Consider the following 16828-nt stretch of genomic DNA (forward strand, 5'->3'; position numbering starts at 1 on the left):
TTGCATATTCAAGCAATGATTTCTTCATCAAATTGTAACACAAATTAATGTCATACAAGAGCAAATCATGCAATGGTGTAGTTTCTTAATCAATTTAAGATTTTATAAAATTATTTTAGTTTACCTCACAAATATGTAGGTTCCCGTGCATAGTACAAATTAGTGATTAGTTTAAGTGTATATGTATGTGAAACTTCCTTTTGAAGACTTGAATCTTAACCCTTACCATCCCACACTTCACAAGCAGTTGTATTTATACTTAAACTTATACTTATACTTTTAGGGCGACAAAATTTGATGGATTGTAAAGCTCGTTATACAATTTTTTTTTGGGTGAAATCAAACACTTATACAATTATACTTGTATATGTAATGTACGCGGAGCTCCAAAATCACAGTCTACAAAATTTGATTGGTTGTAATTTTCATTTTTCCATAACATAAAACTTGGCGGGAAGAGGAAATAATATTGGCGGGCAAAACCCTATTAAAACTCCCACAAATTCATTTGAACTTTTTCACATTTTTGCTTTGCTTTGCTTCTCTCTCTTTAGGGTTTTGAAAAATGTTCTCAAGCAGCCAGTTTGATGCAACCTCTGCCTTCGCCGGCGGTGGTTTCTCGTTTACTCAACAAACTCAGCCCGCCGATTCCACTCCCTCTCCGGCAAAAGTAAGCTCTCTTTCTTAATTTTCCATTTGCCTCCCCAGAAAACGTAGGAAAATTGTATAATAGAATAGAGAATGGAAGAAAATGAAAGGATCTATTTTACTCTTTGATTATTTATCACCAAATTGAAACAGATCGAAGAATAATAATAACTCAAATTCTACAACAAGTTTTGTTTTCTTGGCAGCCAAACAGGGGTTTATGTTTTGCTCCATCTCAGCCTGTTTTTCTTTTAATATTCTTTGGGGGTTTGTTTTCTGGTTGCAGAGTCGCGAAACTCAGGGTTTGGTTCCAGTAACAGTGAAGCAAATAAGCGAAGCTTCTCAGTCTGGTGATGAAAAATCAAATTTTGTGATCAACGGTGTGGATGTCGCCAATGTACTATTCATCTCTTGCTCTTTTATCACTTTCTAATTTCAACCCATGATTTTTCATTGCTTTCATTTGCTGTGGGGGCACCTAGCTAATTAGTGGGTTAAGGTTTTTTATCAAATTCATAAGATCCTAATAGTTTAAGCATTTTTTCAAACAATTAGTAATTTATCATTGTATTAGCGTAAGTTGTCACGTCTTCTTTTAACCATGTCTCTACTCTAAGTCCAGCCCTCATTTAAAAATGTTAAAAACCCCATATGTTGAGCCCAAATTATTATAGGGAGTTCGGGCCCACATGTGAGGGCGAGTGTTTTTTGATAATTCACAAAGGAGACTAAACTATGCCATTGAGCTACAAAGCTCTTGGAATGTGTGGAGTATTACTTAAATGATTAAATTTGGCATTTTCTAAGAGGTTAAACTTTTAGGACAAGTGGTAGTTAATAGCAAGCATATAAAAGCTTTGGGGTACTTTTGCAAGCCAGTTTGATTTTAATCTTTACATATCTTTCTTATCAATGCTTCTGCTCTTTTACAAATTAATTGCTGAAGGCTAAATATTATTGATGTTTCTTCACAATAATTATGATGGACAGAGTTCCAATTCAATTTGCGCCCTTGTTGTACATGTTTTCTTTTTTGATGGGTATTTCTTGATATCTTGTTGGTTCAGGTTACTGTGGTTGGGATGGTGTTTGAGAAAGTTGGGAGGAATACTGATGTTGCTTTCATTCTAGATGATGGAACGGGACGGATGAAATGTAGAAGATGGTAATCCATGCATTTTGAATGTGAATTCATGAAATGTTATTATGTTAATTAGTTATAAACTTTAATGTTTGTTTTCTTGGCTTCTTAGACATTACACTGATGTACTTTTTGCCTCTCTAGACACTGGAGAACTTTGAAATGGAAACCAAGAATTGCTTATATTATTATATCTTTTCTTTCTTAGTAACTTAGTTGGTACTATTCTTAATTCTAAACTCACTCTACCTTGTATAAAACATGTCTTAATCTATGTTTAATTCTTTAATAGGATGAACGAGAATTTTGACACAATTGAAATGGAGGAAATACTGTAAGTTCTTATTTTTATTAATTAGTTTTCAGTTTAATTATGGTTGTTAAAATAAGGTACCATACTGCGTAGAATTTTTTATGATTTTCTATGATGTATGGTGGAACAGAGATGGAATGTATGTTCGTGTTAATGGGCACTTGAAAAGCTTTCAAGGTGCTAAGCAATTAGTTGCCTTCTCTGTCAGGTATGGTTATAAATTTTCCTGTCTATGTGTTAAATCAGGTCATGCTTGAAGGGATATTTTTTCCCCAAATTTATTGTATCTTGTTCTTATTCTCTTTTTCAAACTTTGCTGCATAATCTACATCTTTAACAAGTTATACCAGTTTCAGTTGGTTGATCCATTTACTCAGTATAGCTATGTAGGCATTACCTACAACTTGTATGTTTGAAGGGGAACCCCAAAAAAAGAAAAGATGTTCTTGCTCTATCCATTATAAGTCTGTGCAAGAAATGTTCTATAGACTTGAAATTGCAATATCCATTCTCATCCTTAGTTTGTTGTGGATGATGGCCTAGCAATGATGCAAGCACAAAGGCTAAACGTTTTAGGGAATATGATATATTGCTAGTTAGTTTCTGCTACACAGAGAACATCAATGTTTTCTTTGGATTGGAAAATGCTGACTTCATATTGCTTATAGAGGGGTCTCACCTGTCACAATTTTGGTTACCAACCATGTGATTTGTTTTAGGCAGGATTGCTGCCATGCACTGATTTGTTTTAGGGTGGAAAAACCAAGCCATATCCGATGATTGAAGATACAGAACCAAATGTTTGTGGACGTATGATGGACATGGCAATCCAAAAATATAGATGCAGGGAAATAGCCATTGAGCCGTATATGTGCATATTTGTGAAGTGTGTTAACTTGAGTTCTAATGATTAATGGGGTGGTTGAATCTTCCGTGTCCCCATCCCCCATTAGGTTTATTGTTGGACAAAAAATGGTTGGACAGAAGTTATTGTGAGGAGACCAAATTAAATGAGCTTGGGCCGTATGTTTGGTCTTCATCTATTTGTGGTCACTGGTCATACATTTATGACTGCTTGTCATATTGTGTGGAGAGATTTTGAGTCATTAATTGGGTTTGCATGTTTACAGTTGTCTCTTTGCGTTTCTCACTTCCTTGAAAACATGTCCCAACCTTAAATGATTGCCACTCTACCAACTAAGAGTCCGTTTGGGAATAATTTATTTAGTTGAATTGAAATTTTTTTGCTAAAAATACTGTAAATAAAGCTAAAAACTAGTTGAAATAGTACAGTGAGACTTATGAATAATATTAAAAAGTGCAATGGGACCCATTAATAATAGCAAAAATTAAGCTAAATAGTAAAGAAAGCTGTCTTTTTTAACCAATGCCAAACGCAACCTAAATCATTATTGCCCAACTAACCTAAATTAAATGGGATTGGGCAATATTTTTGGGCTTCATCTATTTTTGGTTGAATAAGCATTTTAATGGCCCATTGAGCATTTAGGCATGAATGTACTTACAAGGAATTTTAAGGCTTCTTGTGATGTGTCCCAAAAATGAGCCCTCAATAAATGGCAAACTATTAATCTGAGAGCAGCCATTCTTTTGTAGATGCGTTAGGGTTTTATTGAGTTGAATATATCTGGAGGTCAAGTCATGAGGTTGGGACCATTGAGGCGGGTGGACCTCTTAGATATTGTTAGTGTTACTTCTGGTAGTTGTTGTAGCTATATTCTTACAGGTTTCTACATTGTTGGTTCATGAGTCATGACTAGTCACTTCATGACTAAATAATTATAAGAGGCTGATTAAGTCATAAGACTCCTAACAATTTAAATCGCATTACATTTTATATATTTTGATAAGCACATACTAAGTTCAGATGTGTCTCAAATATCTAGCTCTTGCAAAAGGATAAGAAGTTTTGATTTGGGCATTAGAAGGGTCCATCACAATTCACAATATTCATTTTTGTGTTGGTTCATGCTACAGTTGACTATTCTTCCTAATCTCACATTTTAGAATTCTTTGAGTTTTTATTTATTTTCCCCTTGAGACAATGGGGGACTAAAGAGGCAGAGATGGATGAAACACAGAAATTAGAGTTGTCTATATGCCTTGTTTGGTTTAAATTGGATGATTGCTTTGAATTACAGTGATATATTTTTTTCCCGGAATATATGACTAGATTGTTTTCATGGGCTCAAATTTTCAACTCATGATTCTTAAAAGGGGGAAGATAAGAAAGTAAAATACTAAAATGTGTAAGGGGGGGATAGAATAGAGGGTTTGACTTACCTCTATTACTTTTTTTAACTGGATATCTCCTTTTGTTTTAAATAACAATAGCAAATGGTAGTGAGTTTTAATCTCCACCTTTTATTTAGTTAGTAGGTGGTGGTAGTTTCTCATTAAAATAAAAAGAGATTTTAGATTAAAAAGTACTGGAAGTAAGCCAAATCCTTGAATAAAAACATATGAAACACCATTTGATAGAGTAGTTCAGATGGATTATGAAAATTGATTGGCTTCAATGTAATATAGTTGTCTTTATTTTTGCAATTTTCTTTTATAGTGGAGAGATTACTTGTCTGATGTGCTCAAATTTTCTTGTCTCTCAGACCTATTACAAACTTTGATGAGGTTACCTTCCACTTCGTTGATTGCATACACAATCACTTGCAAACCAAATCACAGGTACTACTAGTTGTGCTCAAATTGATACCAGAGGTGGCTGCATGCATATGAACCTGCTCTCTTACACATTATTTTCTATTAGCAATACAGTTGTTTCACTATTCACGAAAGGTGATGGGAAAAGCTACTTCCCCCTATCTCCAAAAATTGATAGAATGTGTGGCTGTGGATGTCTTAAACCAATATAATTTCAAAGCAATTAGAATTTTTAGTATGTACCCTCAAAATTCGAACAGAACTATTTTACTTGCAATTTCGGTATTTAAAAATGATAATGTGAAGTGGCTTCAATTGGGTGGACACTGGACACAAATAATGAATGCGTGCTTAATGTAATAGTGTAGATTTTCATTTATTTTCTAAATATAGATGCATGATGTGTATATATATGTGTTTCTGTATTGATTATGTGTGTTATTCTGTTCTAATTGAAGGGGCAAGGACTTACTCCAACCCAGCCTCAATTGGTGGATACATCTCTGAGCACTCCTGTGCGGAATGGGTCGAATGAAAGTCAGACAGCACCATCTAATCAGGTATGCTATGAGTTGGATTTTTTTTAAAGTTTATTATTTAAATTCTTGTTCATTTGTATGTTTGTCATAACATTCAAATTCTCTTTTCTATAGTTATCTGGGCAATTTAGCATTGATGGACTCAAGAGCTGTGATCAGTTGGTCCTTGATTATCTGCAGCAGCCTTCAAGCATGTAAGTCATCAAATTTGTAGCTTTTTTTTTTTTTTTTTCCCATTAGTGTTATCTCATTTTAAATAACATGGCTTTAGTGCCAGTATATCCCTCCCTGGGCAAAGAGAGTTTGTGAATATAAGATATCTGTATACAATGGGGTTTCTTCTACAGCTTTGCATTATCAAGTTGGTTTCTCTTTGCAAGAATAGTATTTACTTTCTTCAAAATTAACCCTCCACCATCTATCTCTAGCACTGATTTTAACCTTCTTTTGTTTTACTAGTGTTGAATTTGTACTCAGAAACTTTCATGTTTAACTATAAGGTTTGATTCTCAGTGATACCTTACTTCCAATTATATGCAGTGGACAGGAAAAGGGGATACACAGGGATGAACTTTCTCGGCAGCTAAAGTTTCCTGTGGAGAAGATCATGTAACCTCTCTTTCTCTCTCTCTCTTCCCTGCATCGTGTAACCTTTGTTTTTGGATGAATCTGTAACTTTATATATAATATATATGAATTTTTTCATGTCTTGTATTCCAGGGAATCTATTAGGTCCCTTGAAGAGGAGGGTTTGATATACTCCACCATTGATGAGTTTCACTACAAGTCAACAGCATCTGGTTGATATTCTTGAGGATTTAGCTTCTGCTCGGGTTGTGTTATGAGTCGGGGCATACATGATGAATGCTGTTTTAATTTTTGTTGTCTCCTTTGGTCTAAATAGAGCGTAGAAATCTAGTTGGATGCCTGTATCTTCGAAGTGCAAGCTAACTTATCTTAAATATAACTTAAATCTCATAATGTGTTGTAAATATTGGGCATTCCTTTGGAGATGATCCCTTTTTTGGTTGTCTATTTATATTTCTTTTCAGGAAAATCATTGCTCCAAAGTCGTACCCAACATTAAACAATTTACTCCTGAATTATATGTTTTTACCCTCACCTACCTTGAGCTAGGTATTGATAGTTTATCACTAGAACAAAAAAAATGAAAAAGAGAAATTGGGGTTTCGAAACGGCGTTGACATTTGACAACACTCATTGTGCTACACCAATCGCCAGTGTTGGATCTGGAAATTGAAATTTTTAGAGAATGATGAATTAGCCTTTTAGCAAAGGTTCAAATAGACAAAATTGGTCATAATGTATCAGGTACCCCCCAAAAAAAAAAAAAAAAACCCCAAAAGCAGAGGTTTATAAAAATGATGCTGAAGAGACTGGGAAGGAACTGGAACAGGATGAAGGATGAAGAAGATGGCAGTTGCAATTGTTCTCACGGGGGGACTATTTCTCTCGTTTTGTAATGGGCTATAACTTTTTTTGTTAAGGTGTGTGTTTCACGCAGCAATTCATGGGAATTCTTAAATTTCAGGAATTCTGTCTCATTTGTTGGATGGAAATATGTTAATTTTAAGTATGTGAGATAAGCAGCCTACGATACGACTCATTAGAGTACAAAACTTCCACAAACTTCAAATTGTGATTCGATTATTTTTAAATGGGAATTGCAGATTATTCACATAAGGTTAGAATCGTTAGATTCGATTTTTAAATAGGGATAATTACAGGTTATTATTATTATTATTTTTAATGGGAATTGCAGATTATTCGCATAAGGTTAGATCCGATTTTATATTACTTTCCTACTCATCTGATTTTGGTTCCTGATATTGGTTCTAATGTTCTATTATGTAGCCGTTATTTATCTAGAACACTTTTACCCTATAAAACATACAAAGAAAATAAATCTAAAAGTTGAAGTTACATAAAAATTATGGAAGTTTTTATATTTCGGCTAAAGAACACTAAAATTGAAAGAAAGAAAAAGTAAATAAAACTTGGTCATAGCACCTCTCTTTTCTTTTAGTACTATACTATTATTTAAGGGGTTTTTTTGTTTGGGATTCTCACTTTTTTTTTTATTCAAAAATGCTTTTACATTCTTATGTTTAAGTAAAGACAAAATTAAATGACAAAAATTTCTACATCCCTATGTTCAAAAATGCCCCTACAGGTTTTTTTTTTTTTTGGCTACAAAATATAACCATTAAACCCAACATTTTCACTTTTTCCCCTTTTATCAAGACTTGATGTGACGTTTGGTACATGAGAATTCACATTACTCTTAGAATCTAGATTACTGGGAATGTGATGCCTTACAATCTGGATGAATATGAATGTAACTATTCTTATGTTTGGTTTAATTGAGGATCTAATTAGATTCCTAGGAATGTGAGATTATAATGTTTGACTTATTTTTAAAATTTTTCATTGAATTATTTAATTTTCTCATTTTGTCTTTAGATTTGTAAATCCAATATAAGTTTTTTTTTTTTTTTTAAATCTTCCTCTAAATAAATAAGGAAAAAAAATTATGATAAATTCATTAAAACTATAGTCTAACATTTCAAAATAACAAGTACAATACAAAAATAACTATTTAACTTTTCAAATGTTTTATTCTTAATAGTAGTTTTTTTAAAAACTTAGTCCATAACAAAACAACCTAACAACATTTAGGTCTATAAGACCATAGAAGTAGCAATAAAAATAAAAGTCATTTATCAACAATGAAATAAATGCGATCTATTACATATATAATGTATTCATCCTTGCATTTGTGAGCACTTGAATAACATATCCTATTTATGTTGTTTTGGCAAGAAGAGATAAAAACAAAGGAAAAGATATTGATGATTTGTTTTATATTTTATCTTAATTGCTTAAATGTTAAGGAAAAATGGTTAAAATTGTCAATTTATAAAAAAATACAATTTCTTTTAAACTTGGGAATCTGGATATCCACCTATTTTAAAGGGAATCCACATTTTTATTGAAAGGAGGTTAAAGAGGGAATCCAGGTTCTCCTAGCATTTGATTTTCTATTGTAATTTGCAACCAAACATGAAAATCTTTAAGTATTATTGAGAATCCTAAAATATTACCCATACCAAATGCCACACAAACGTTTCTCTCTCTCTCTCTCTCTCTCTCTCTTCTTTTTTCTTTATAGGAGTATTTGTTTCTTTTTTGAAGTTATGACACTCCTAATTATATTAGTATTTTTAAATGAATAATATTAATGAGAAAATGTGTAAATTTTCTATCGAAATGAATGTACGCTCGAAGGTTGTGATGGGCTAATACTTATTGTGGTTTTGCCTACTAATAATTATTATTAGTATAAATAATTTGAGGACCAATAATGTAATTTCCTATCATATTCATATATTCTAGTAATATTTTATACAAGTTCGGGCTGTAGCATCCAGCGCCACGCAAAATGATTTGGTTGGCTGGCACTGAAGACCTGAACTAGTACTTTCAAACATCAATTACTTTCATAAAATACATCAACTACGTACACACTTTGCGTTTTTGTCTCAAATTGATCTTAAAAAAACCATATCAATATTCCCAATCCAACCCAAAACTTTATGTGGTTCCCAATCTTCTATTCACTTTTCTCACCAACCAAAAAAAAAAAAAAAACCCAATAATATACCTTAAATTTTAACTAAAAACTAATCTTCGAACTCTTCGCTTCAGCACCAAAGTTTAATTGTTTTTCTCTCTAGAGCTCTAGACCCATGAACTTAATACACACAAATTATGTTAACACAGTCCCTTTCTCTACTAATCGCACCAACTACTATGTCTATGTGCCATCGCAAATTCTACTTCGCAAGAAGAAATCGAAACACTTGCAAATGCGACTCACAAATTCCGCGGCCGATGGTTCCGTAAACGGCACCGTACCGAGGAGGAGCTTAACCGCTTTGCAATCAGCCAAATCCAGCAGTGCCTTGGAGCAACTCGATATCGAGCGCGGCGTTTGCGTGCCATTTCGCAAGTACTCTCCTGAAACAGTATGATTTTTTTTTTTTGGTTGAATTCTGTTATGTAATTGCTGTGTGCTTAGTTAGGATTGTAAATGAATCGAGCTGTTTATGAACACAACGAGCTTGGCTCGGGAAAAAACCTTATTTATATCGACTGTTAAAACAAGTCGAGATCATATATAATAACGTGTTCGCGAAGTGTGAAGCATGATTTAAGTATATATAATATTATATATGTGTACTCGAATACACATATGCTTATATAGTTTGATGATATACTCCGAGCTTCGCTTGTGTTCAAATAAAATTAAATGGGTAATTTTTATTTTAATACTCGGCTCGTTTATAGGCCCTATTGATAATTGGGAGAAAGTTAAGGTATTGCAGCATGAATATGACAATTTTGGTTTTGGTTTTGGTTTTGTGAACAATTGGATTGTTAAGATGAAATTGAAAATGCTTAAAAGAAAAAATTTTCTTTCAGTTTGTCATGTATTTGTGTTTACCTTGTGGCTGAGTTTACATTACTGTTGTTGATAATTAGGTGAGGAATAAAGTATTGGAATCCAGAGGGGCTATTTTTTCGCTAATTTCACGTGGTGTGGAGATAGTGTGGAGTTTGGGATTGTACTGGTCTGCCTTGGTGTATGATTTCTTGGTTGGAAGAGATGAAGAGGTTGTTCCCTTTCGTGCTCGGCAGCTTAGGAATCTCCTCTGTGATTTAGGACCTTCTTTTGTCAAAGCCGGCCAGGTTTGTTGCGTTTTTACTCGTATGCTATAGTCTTTATTCACTTTTGGGTTGTTGTTTTAATTATCTCTTTAATAGCAAATGTCTGTTAGCAGTACTCAACTTCTAAATTTGGTTCACTTATATTTGTTATTGATATACTGTCAGTTCTTGACAATGAGACTTTCAGAATAGTGTTGTTTTTTCCCCTGCATACGTGATTCAATTTTGACTGACTTGTTCATTTGGTTTTCTGTTGACTCAATAAAATAATGAAAAAGTGCCTTTTCTGAAACTCTTGACTTTAAAAATTTTAAAGTTTTACCCTGCTTGGCTGAAATTTAGCCCCCCAGAATTTTCATAATAGTCAACTAAATTTTAAAGCTGAAGTAATCAAGTATCAAGAAGAAGAGGTTGCTATTGAAATGCATATTTTAGCAACTTCTCAATTATGGCATTAAACTTTGAATCCATGGTTTTTGCTCAATTAGTACATGTGCTTTGGTTTTGTGTTTCCCTGTTGATTGAATGTTGTTCGTGTATTGGCAGGTTCTTGCAAATAGACCTGATATCATCAGAGAAGATTATATGAATGAACTTTGCATTCTTCAAGATGATGTTCCTCCTTTCCCCAATCAGGTAAAAGCTCATTTTGTCATACTAACTACTAAAAACTTCTATTCGTGATGGACCTTATTAGTATTATTTTTGGTTGCATTGTGGCTGAAGTAATATTTTGTGGATGACTTGACAATGGTCTAGGTTGCTTTCAACATCATAGAAGAGGAATTGGGCCAACCACTTGAAGCTGTTTTCAGTCAAATTTCATCACGGACAATAGCAGCAGCAAGTTTGGGTCAAGTTTACCGAGCTACTTTACGTGACTCTGGGGAGGATGTTGCTATTAAGGTTGTATGAAATTTATCCTTATTTTGTTATCCTTTTTTTTTTTTTTTTTTTTTGTGGACATTCATGGGTTGGGAATTTTTAGTTTTATAGAGATAACAAATGTGACCAGTATGTTTAATGCTATTGTTTGCCGGTGTAATTCATGCCATGTTTCCTCAGATTAGTGCAAATGCTTTTCATTGTTGCTTGATTATGGTGCCACTTATATTGTATAAAGGTGGAAGCGTCAAAGGGGGGAATTTTTTTTCATTAAAGTGATTGGGTTTTGGTTTTGAATGTGCTTGATTACATGTAAGATTATCTAGTTTTATAGGGATTTTGTTTAACTGGGACTTCAAAAACACAGTCTGTCTAACTAATTACAATTCTACTCATATAATTACAGGTTCAAAGGCCTCAGATAGAGCCTATAATTTATCGGGATCTTTTTCTATTTCGCAATCTTGCATCATTTTTGAATGGCATCAGTCTACAGAAACTGGGGTGTAATGCTGAGCTGATAGTTGATGAATTTGGCGAGAAGCTTTTGGAGGAGCTTGATTACACCTTGGTACCTTTCAGAACTTTCCTTTTTGGCATTGAAAGGTCCTTAGTACTTTGAAATAAAGATTATGGGTGTAATTAATAATGACATAAAAAAAAGGCACTTATATAAAGCATGTCAGCTGAATAATGTTTATGAAATCTGTATGATAATTGAGCTACCAATGCACTTGCATTTCAGTAATTTATTTTACTTTTATATTTAATGAGATGTAGCATGCTGTTTCTTTTCTCTAATTCAGGAAGCCCGCAATATTGAGGATTTTCTTGAGAACTTCAAAAATGATCCCACTGTCAAAATTCCTCGGGTTTACAAGAAGCTTTGTGGGTCACGTGTTTTGGTTATGGAATGGATTGATGGCATCCGGTGCACTGATCCACAGGTTTGATTATTAAGATAGAAGCTGCTGCTTTCATATATATATATATATATAAAATTTACAATCCAATTGATATCACTTCGTATAGTAATAATCTTTCCTCCATATAACTCAGGCTATTAAGGAAGGTGGCATTGATGTAAATGGATTTTTGACAGTTGGAGTTAGTGCTGCTTTGCGGCAATTATTAGAATTTGGGTTATTTCATGGAGATCCACACCCTGGAAATATTTTTGCTATGCGTGATGGACGTATTGCATATGTGGACTTTGGAAATGTTGCCGTGCTTAGTCAGGTAATTTGTGTTTATGCAGAGATATTAAGTTGAACTGTACATTTTTTACCTCATTTTTTAGTAGTATTTATGGCTGCATTTAATAACAACACAAGCTCATTGCACCCTATGAATATGAATGATCCAACGGCAATAAAGGGCAATGGACTTGGGATGTTATATGGGCAATTAAGTATTTAAATTGTAGAAGTTGAATATAATTGAAAGCATAGAAGAAAATTCCCTAGATTAAATAATGGCTCATCGGAAATTTTTTAAAATTCTTAGATAATTTATGATGTATTTTTTTATAATTATTCACCATATGGTGACATCACTCAAATGCCACCTCCTCCTCCCATAAAAAGGGTGAAGGGTAAAGTTGTGGGTTCAAAAACCCACTTGGTGCGTGTGTAAACTTACCATGCTCACAAAAGCATTGCATGGTCCACCCGCCAAAATTAGTAGACTTCAAGGATTAGTTGGAACTATTATTAAAGATTATGATTCTGCTATATTTTTACTATTCTTTAGTCAATCTCATTTTGCATTGAGTTGCTTTCTGTTGGAACCACATATTGATTTCCTTTCAATCCTTCAGCAAAACAAACAGATCTTGATTGATGCTGTTGTCCATGCTGTAAATGAGGACTATGTGGAGATGGCAAATGATTTCACCAGGCTTGGCTTCCTGGCTCCCGGAACTGATGTCTCTCCTATAATTCCAGCTTTAGAAGCAATTTGGCAGAACTCTGCTGGAAAAGGAGTCTCTGATTTTAATTTTCGAAGTGTTACTGGTAATTTCTCTCTCTGTTTTTTTTTTTTTTGGGCAGGGGATGTTATTGTTAGTTTAAAGTCCTACATATGGTATATTGCATTTAATGCTCTCTGACTATATATAATCTGCACCTTTGTTGTACTTTCTGAAGTGTTCTTTTCTTGGTTTGTTTGATTTGTAAGTTTATGTGTATACTTACCATGCTTAAAAACCAAAGAACATAGGGAGTGTCAGACTCTTAATTGTAAATTTATGAGACTTCTCGCTTTATTGTACTTTTCAAAAAAATGCATTTTTGGTTTGGGGACTCGTAATCTTCATGCCCTAATTCACATGATAGAACTCTTTATGAATCAAACATTCGTAATAGTGGCTCCTCCAGATAAATCACCTTACTTTGGGTATGATTTAGTATGACAAATGATGTTTGAATATCAAGTTTTATCCCAGTATATAAATGTTTCATATGCTTATTTAAATTTGTTGAACAATTTGAAGGTCATGCTGTTTGTTTCAATACTTTGCTATATTATTACTATTTGATCTATTACAAGAGTAAGTGTATTACATGAAACTTTTTCATTTCGTGGTTACTTTTATTCTATACTACTTTGTAAGCATGTGTTCTATCTGCTGCAGGTAAATTTAATCAATTGGTTTACAATTATCCCATCCGAATCCCAGAGAGGTTTTCTCTTGTTATCCGTTCTTTATTGACACAAGAGGGAATCTGTTTCACTCTAAAGCCAGACTTCAAGTTTCTGGAGGTAAAGATAGCTTCTTGTTTCCCTTATTCATGTTTGGGTATCCTATCTTCTTTTAAATTTGTGGATCTGTCATAATTTGAAATTATGTTATACATCAAACTTAAGTAGTTTGTTTCTGTCATCCCACTTGTCCTAACCTTCAGATATGTAGTTAATTAGATGTATCTAGTGAATCTGATCTATAAATTATAGTGCAGTTTTTGTTTCTATCAAGAAACATAAACTGCACTATAATTTCTATCAATAAATTACACCTTAAAAAGTCTGATACAATCCGCCCCAGTTTGCCTTGTTGATGGCCCTGATCTCATGATGAGGGACTACAGTAGTTTGTTTTCTTATATACGTTACCAGTTCTCTTTGCTAAAATTGTAAAGATATTTATTCATTAACATAACAACAACCAAGCCTTAGTCCCAAAACATATGCTTAAAAAAATTTGACTAGTAGCTATGATGGGAGCAGTTCTCTATATCTTATGATAACTATCCAAATTTTATCATGCCTTTTATTTAATTTATACACTATCATGCTCTCTATTTTCATATAATTATTGATGTTAACTAATTGAATAGGTTGCCTATCCATATGTTGCAAAGCGCCTTCTAACAGACCCAAATCCTGCTCTACGTGAACGCCTCATACAGGTCAGTTCAAAGTCATTCTTTTTGGAAACTTCATTTTTCTTAGAATATTCACTTCTTTGGTCTCAGAACTAATTTCCTTGAATTTTGACGTGTATATTTTAATATATTTAAGTTAGAGAAGCTTCTAATTTTTAAGCAACTATTTGTCATCTTTTTCCCTCTCTTTTTATCAAGCTACAGAATAGTTCCAATATCTCTATTGGCCATGTTCCACCAACATAGAAATTTTTCTCCAGTTACAACCTTTAATAGTGATCTGCTTTTTTGCATTAGGTTCTATTTAAAGATGGTATTTTCCAGTGGAAACGGCTCGAAAACCTTATTGTTCTTGCTAAGGAAAATGTCACCAAGATGAGCAGCAACCCTGCATTGCAAGTAAAGGAAATGTCTGTATCTTTTCTTGGCCGCTTGCTTCCTTTGTCTTTTATTCTGCTTGGGAGTTTTAAGAACCTTTGTTTACATAGACCTTCTTTATACAGGCAAGGTTCAAGAGACTGGAAAGTTCAAAGAAAACTAGATCTCACAGATACCATCAAAGATGGAGCTCGCCTTTTCCTTATTGATGAAGGAATCCGCAGACAGCTTCTTCTTGCATTGACTGAAGATTCAAAGCTTCACATCCAGGAGGTCTGTAGATCTGGAATTTTTTATTTTTTTATTTTTTTTATTGCCATAATACTTGGTTTACAAGAATGCTAAATTATTAATGTGTCTTCTACAGCTCGTGGATGTCTATAGGCTGCTTGAAAATGATATAGACGTACCATCAGTAGCCTTGGAAGTAGCACGAGGTAAACCTCATTTTGACCTTTTGAACATAAAATGACAACTTAATTGAGTAGCTCTGTGACATGATGCAACTCAAATCTTATGTTTTGATTTTCTACTCAAACTTTTATGCTGGGACTTGCAGATTTTCCAACCGTTGTCCGGGATCTCATGCTTTCCTGGAGTGAGTCAATCTTAGCTGATAGATAATTAAAAAGCTTTCGAGCAGCTGCGTAGCAACTAGCAATACGGATCTTACTTTATTTAGATGATTATATCATAGGATGTCAACTTTACACCGTTTTTCATATAGGAAGAGCTTCTTGTTTCAAGTTGTACAGGCCAAGCAAATATTGTAACATTAAAAACTTCACTGCCTCTTTATAGAAACCATTGTTTATATGAATAACCAAAATAGACTTTTAATTTTGAAGAGCAAATTAAAGTGTCAATGGAAAAATAGCTCTTTTAATAAGTTGGCCTTTCTAAGAGGTTGACTTTCATTCAATTTCTTTGGATGGTTTCGGTTTGGCTGTTTTTGGAATTGTACTGTAGGAGTTGGGATTTATTTTCGTTTCTGTGCAATGCAGGGTGTTCATGAGCAGGGGCCAGGGGAGCTGGCACTGCTTTGTAGCCGTGCATTGAATTGTATTGGGGGGAGTGATGGATTTTCACTCCAACAATCTATGTTATAATAATAATAATAACAAAATAAAAGTTTTGACTTATTTCAACTCATATACTCTTTTGCCACTTTTGAAAGCTCGTATTTTTCTACACGAGGGCCATATATTAGAGCATTCTTATTAAAGGTGCTAAAAATACTAAATGCTATTTTTTAGCATTTTAGCACCCCAAATGATAAAAACACCCCTACATCAAATATGTTAAATCTTAAAAATTTTAACATTCAGCTACAGTGCAATCTCATTTTTGACACCCTACTGTAGCTGGATAGTAAAAAAAAACTATTTTTTATTCACTCCAACGGCTCTTTTTCATTTCTATCTTTCTCTTTCCTCTCTCACTTCTTTCTTCTCTCTTCTTTCTCTGTGGTTCGACAATGATTGTGGGTTGCCAATGGCTGTGGTCCGGTGATTGTGGTCATGGATCGTGGGTCCGATGACTCTGGTTTTGATTTTGGGTTTTGGGTTGTGGGTTGTGGTCCGATGGTCATGGGTGGTGACGGCGATGGTTCGATGACTGTGCTTTTGATTTTCCGATCTACTATGTTCCTATGGGTTTTGGTTCGGCGTGATGGGTTTCTGTGGCTTTTATGGAGGTTTGTCGTGCTGGGTTTTATGTTGTGGGTTGAAGGGTTGCCGTGGTGGGTTGAGCAATAGATCGGCGGCGGAGGATTACCATGGTGGGTTTGCTGTTGTTGCTGTGGATTTTCGTTGTGGGTCAGGTTCATGGTGGCAGTGGAGGGTTGCCATGGTGGTGGGGGTGGGTAATTGATGGTGGTTGATTGGCTATTGTAGTTGTGGTTGTGGAGTTTTGTAGGTTTCTTGTGTGTTTTGCTTGGTGGTCTGATTGGCAATGGTGGATTGGGATGTGGGTTTGCTCTGTGTGTGTGTGTTTTTTGCTTGATGGGTTTGCTAGTGGCGGCGATGGGTTGAAAAGGAGAGAGGAAGAATAAAAAATAATAAAGAAAAAATATTTAAATGAAGTGTTAAAAAAAAATGGAAGTTTT

At 34.1% G+C, this 16828-nt stretch overlaps 2 protein-coding genes across 4 annotated transcripts; both read left to right on the forward strand.

Moving 5' to 3' along the window:
- The first annotated feature begins 440 nt into the window (after positions 1-440).
- On the forward strand, positions 441-6390 carry LOC142612846 (replication protein A 32 kDa subunit A). The gene is made up of 10 exons (XM_075785011.1): positions 441-670; positions 935-1045; positions 1716-1813; positions 2082-2123; positions 2233-2310; positions 4730-4805; positions 5240-5341; positions 5435-5514; positions 5861-5929; positions 6041-6390. Exons 1-10 carry the CDS (start codon positions 566-568, stop codon positions 6123-6125), a joined length of 846 nt encoding a protein of 281 aa, XP_075641126.1. The 5' UTR covers positions 441-565; the 3' UTR covers positions 6126-6390.
- Positions 6391-8908: 2518 nt separating this feature from the next.
- LOC142611537 (protein ACTIVITY OF BC1 COMPLEX KINASE 1, chloroplastic) lies at positions 8909-15638 on the forward strand. Of its 3 annotated transcripts, none has more exons than XM_075783595.1 (14): positions 8909-9369; positions 9887-10093; positions 10619-10708; positions 10832-10978; positions 11364-11528; positions 11764-11904; positions 12017-12196; positions 12777-12972; positions 13593-13720; positions 14296-14367; positions 14641-14753; positions 14847-14994; positions 15089-15158; positions 15281-15638. In XM_075783595.1, exons 1-14 carry the CDS (start codon positions 9091-9093, stop codon positions 15343-15345), a joined length of 2001 nt encoding a protein of 666 aa, XP_075639710.1. In that variant the 5' UTR covers positions 8909-9090; the 3' UTR covers positions 15346-15638. The 3 variants fall into 3 exon arrangements, with proteins under 3 accessions (XP_075639710.1, XP_075639709.1, XP_075639711.1); XM_075783594.1 differs by having other exon boundaries at positions 8969-9369; positions 14832-14994; XM_075783596.1 differs by having other exon boundaries at positions 9227-9353; positions 14832-14994.
- The last annotated feature ends 1190 nt before the right edge of the window (positions 15639-16828 follow it).

This window comes from Castanea sativa, chromosome 10 (assembly GCF_040712315.1).
Source record: "Castanea sativa cultivar Marrone di Chiusa Pesio chromosome 10, ASM4071231v1".
NCBI lineage: Eukaryota > Viridiplantae > Streptophyta > Magnoliopsida > Fagales > Fagaceae > Castanea > Castanea sativa.

Bases quoted from the DNA above. Each gene is read 5' to 3' on its own strand.
- LOC142612846 (XM_075785011.1), top strand. From the start codon at position 566: ATGTTCTCAAGCAGCCAGTTTGATGCAACCTCTGCCTTCGCCGGCGGT. The intron at 2,124-2,232 runs GTAAGTTCTTAT...ATGGTGGAACAG, and splicing joins ATTGAAATGGAGGAAATACT to AGATGGAATGTATGTTCGTG. The intron at 5,930-6,040 runs GTAACCTCTCTT...CTTGTATTCCAG, and splicing joins TTTCCTGTGGAGAAGATCAT to GGAATCTATTAGGTCCCTTG.
- LOC142611537 (XM_075783594.1), top strand. From the start codon at position 9,091: ATGAACTTAATACACACAAATTATGTTAACACAGTCCCTTTCTCTACT. The intron at 12,973-13,592 runs GTAATTTCTCTC...TATCTGCTGCAG, and splicing joins TAATTTTCGAAGTGTTACTG to GTAAATTTAATCAATTGGTT. The intron at 15,159-15,280 runs GTAAACCTCATT...TGGGACTTGCAG, and splicing joins AGCCTTGGAAGTAGCACGAG to ATTTTCCAACCGTTGTCCGG.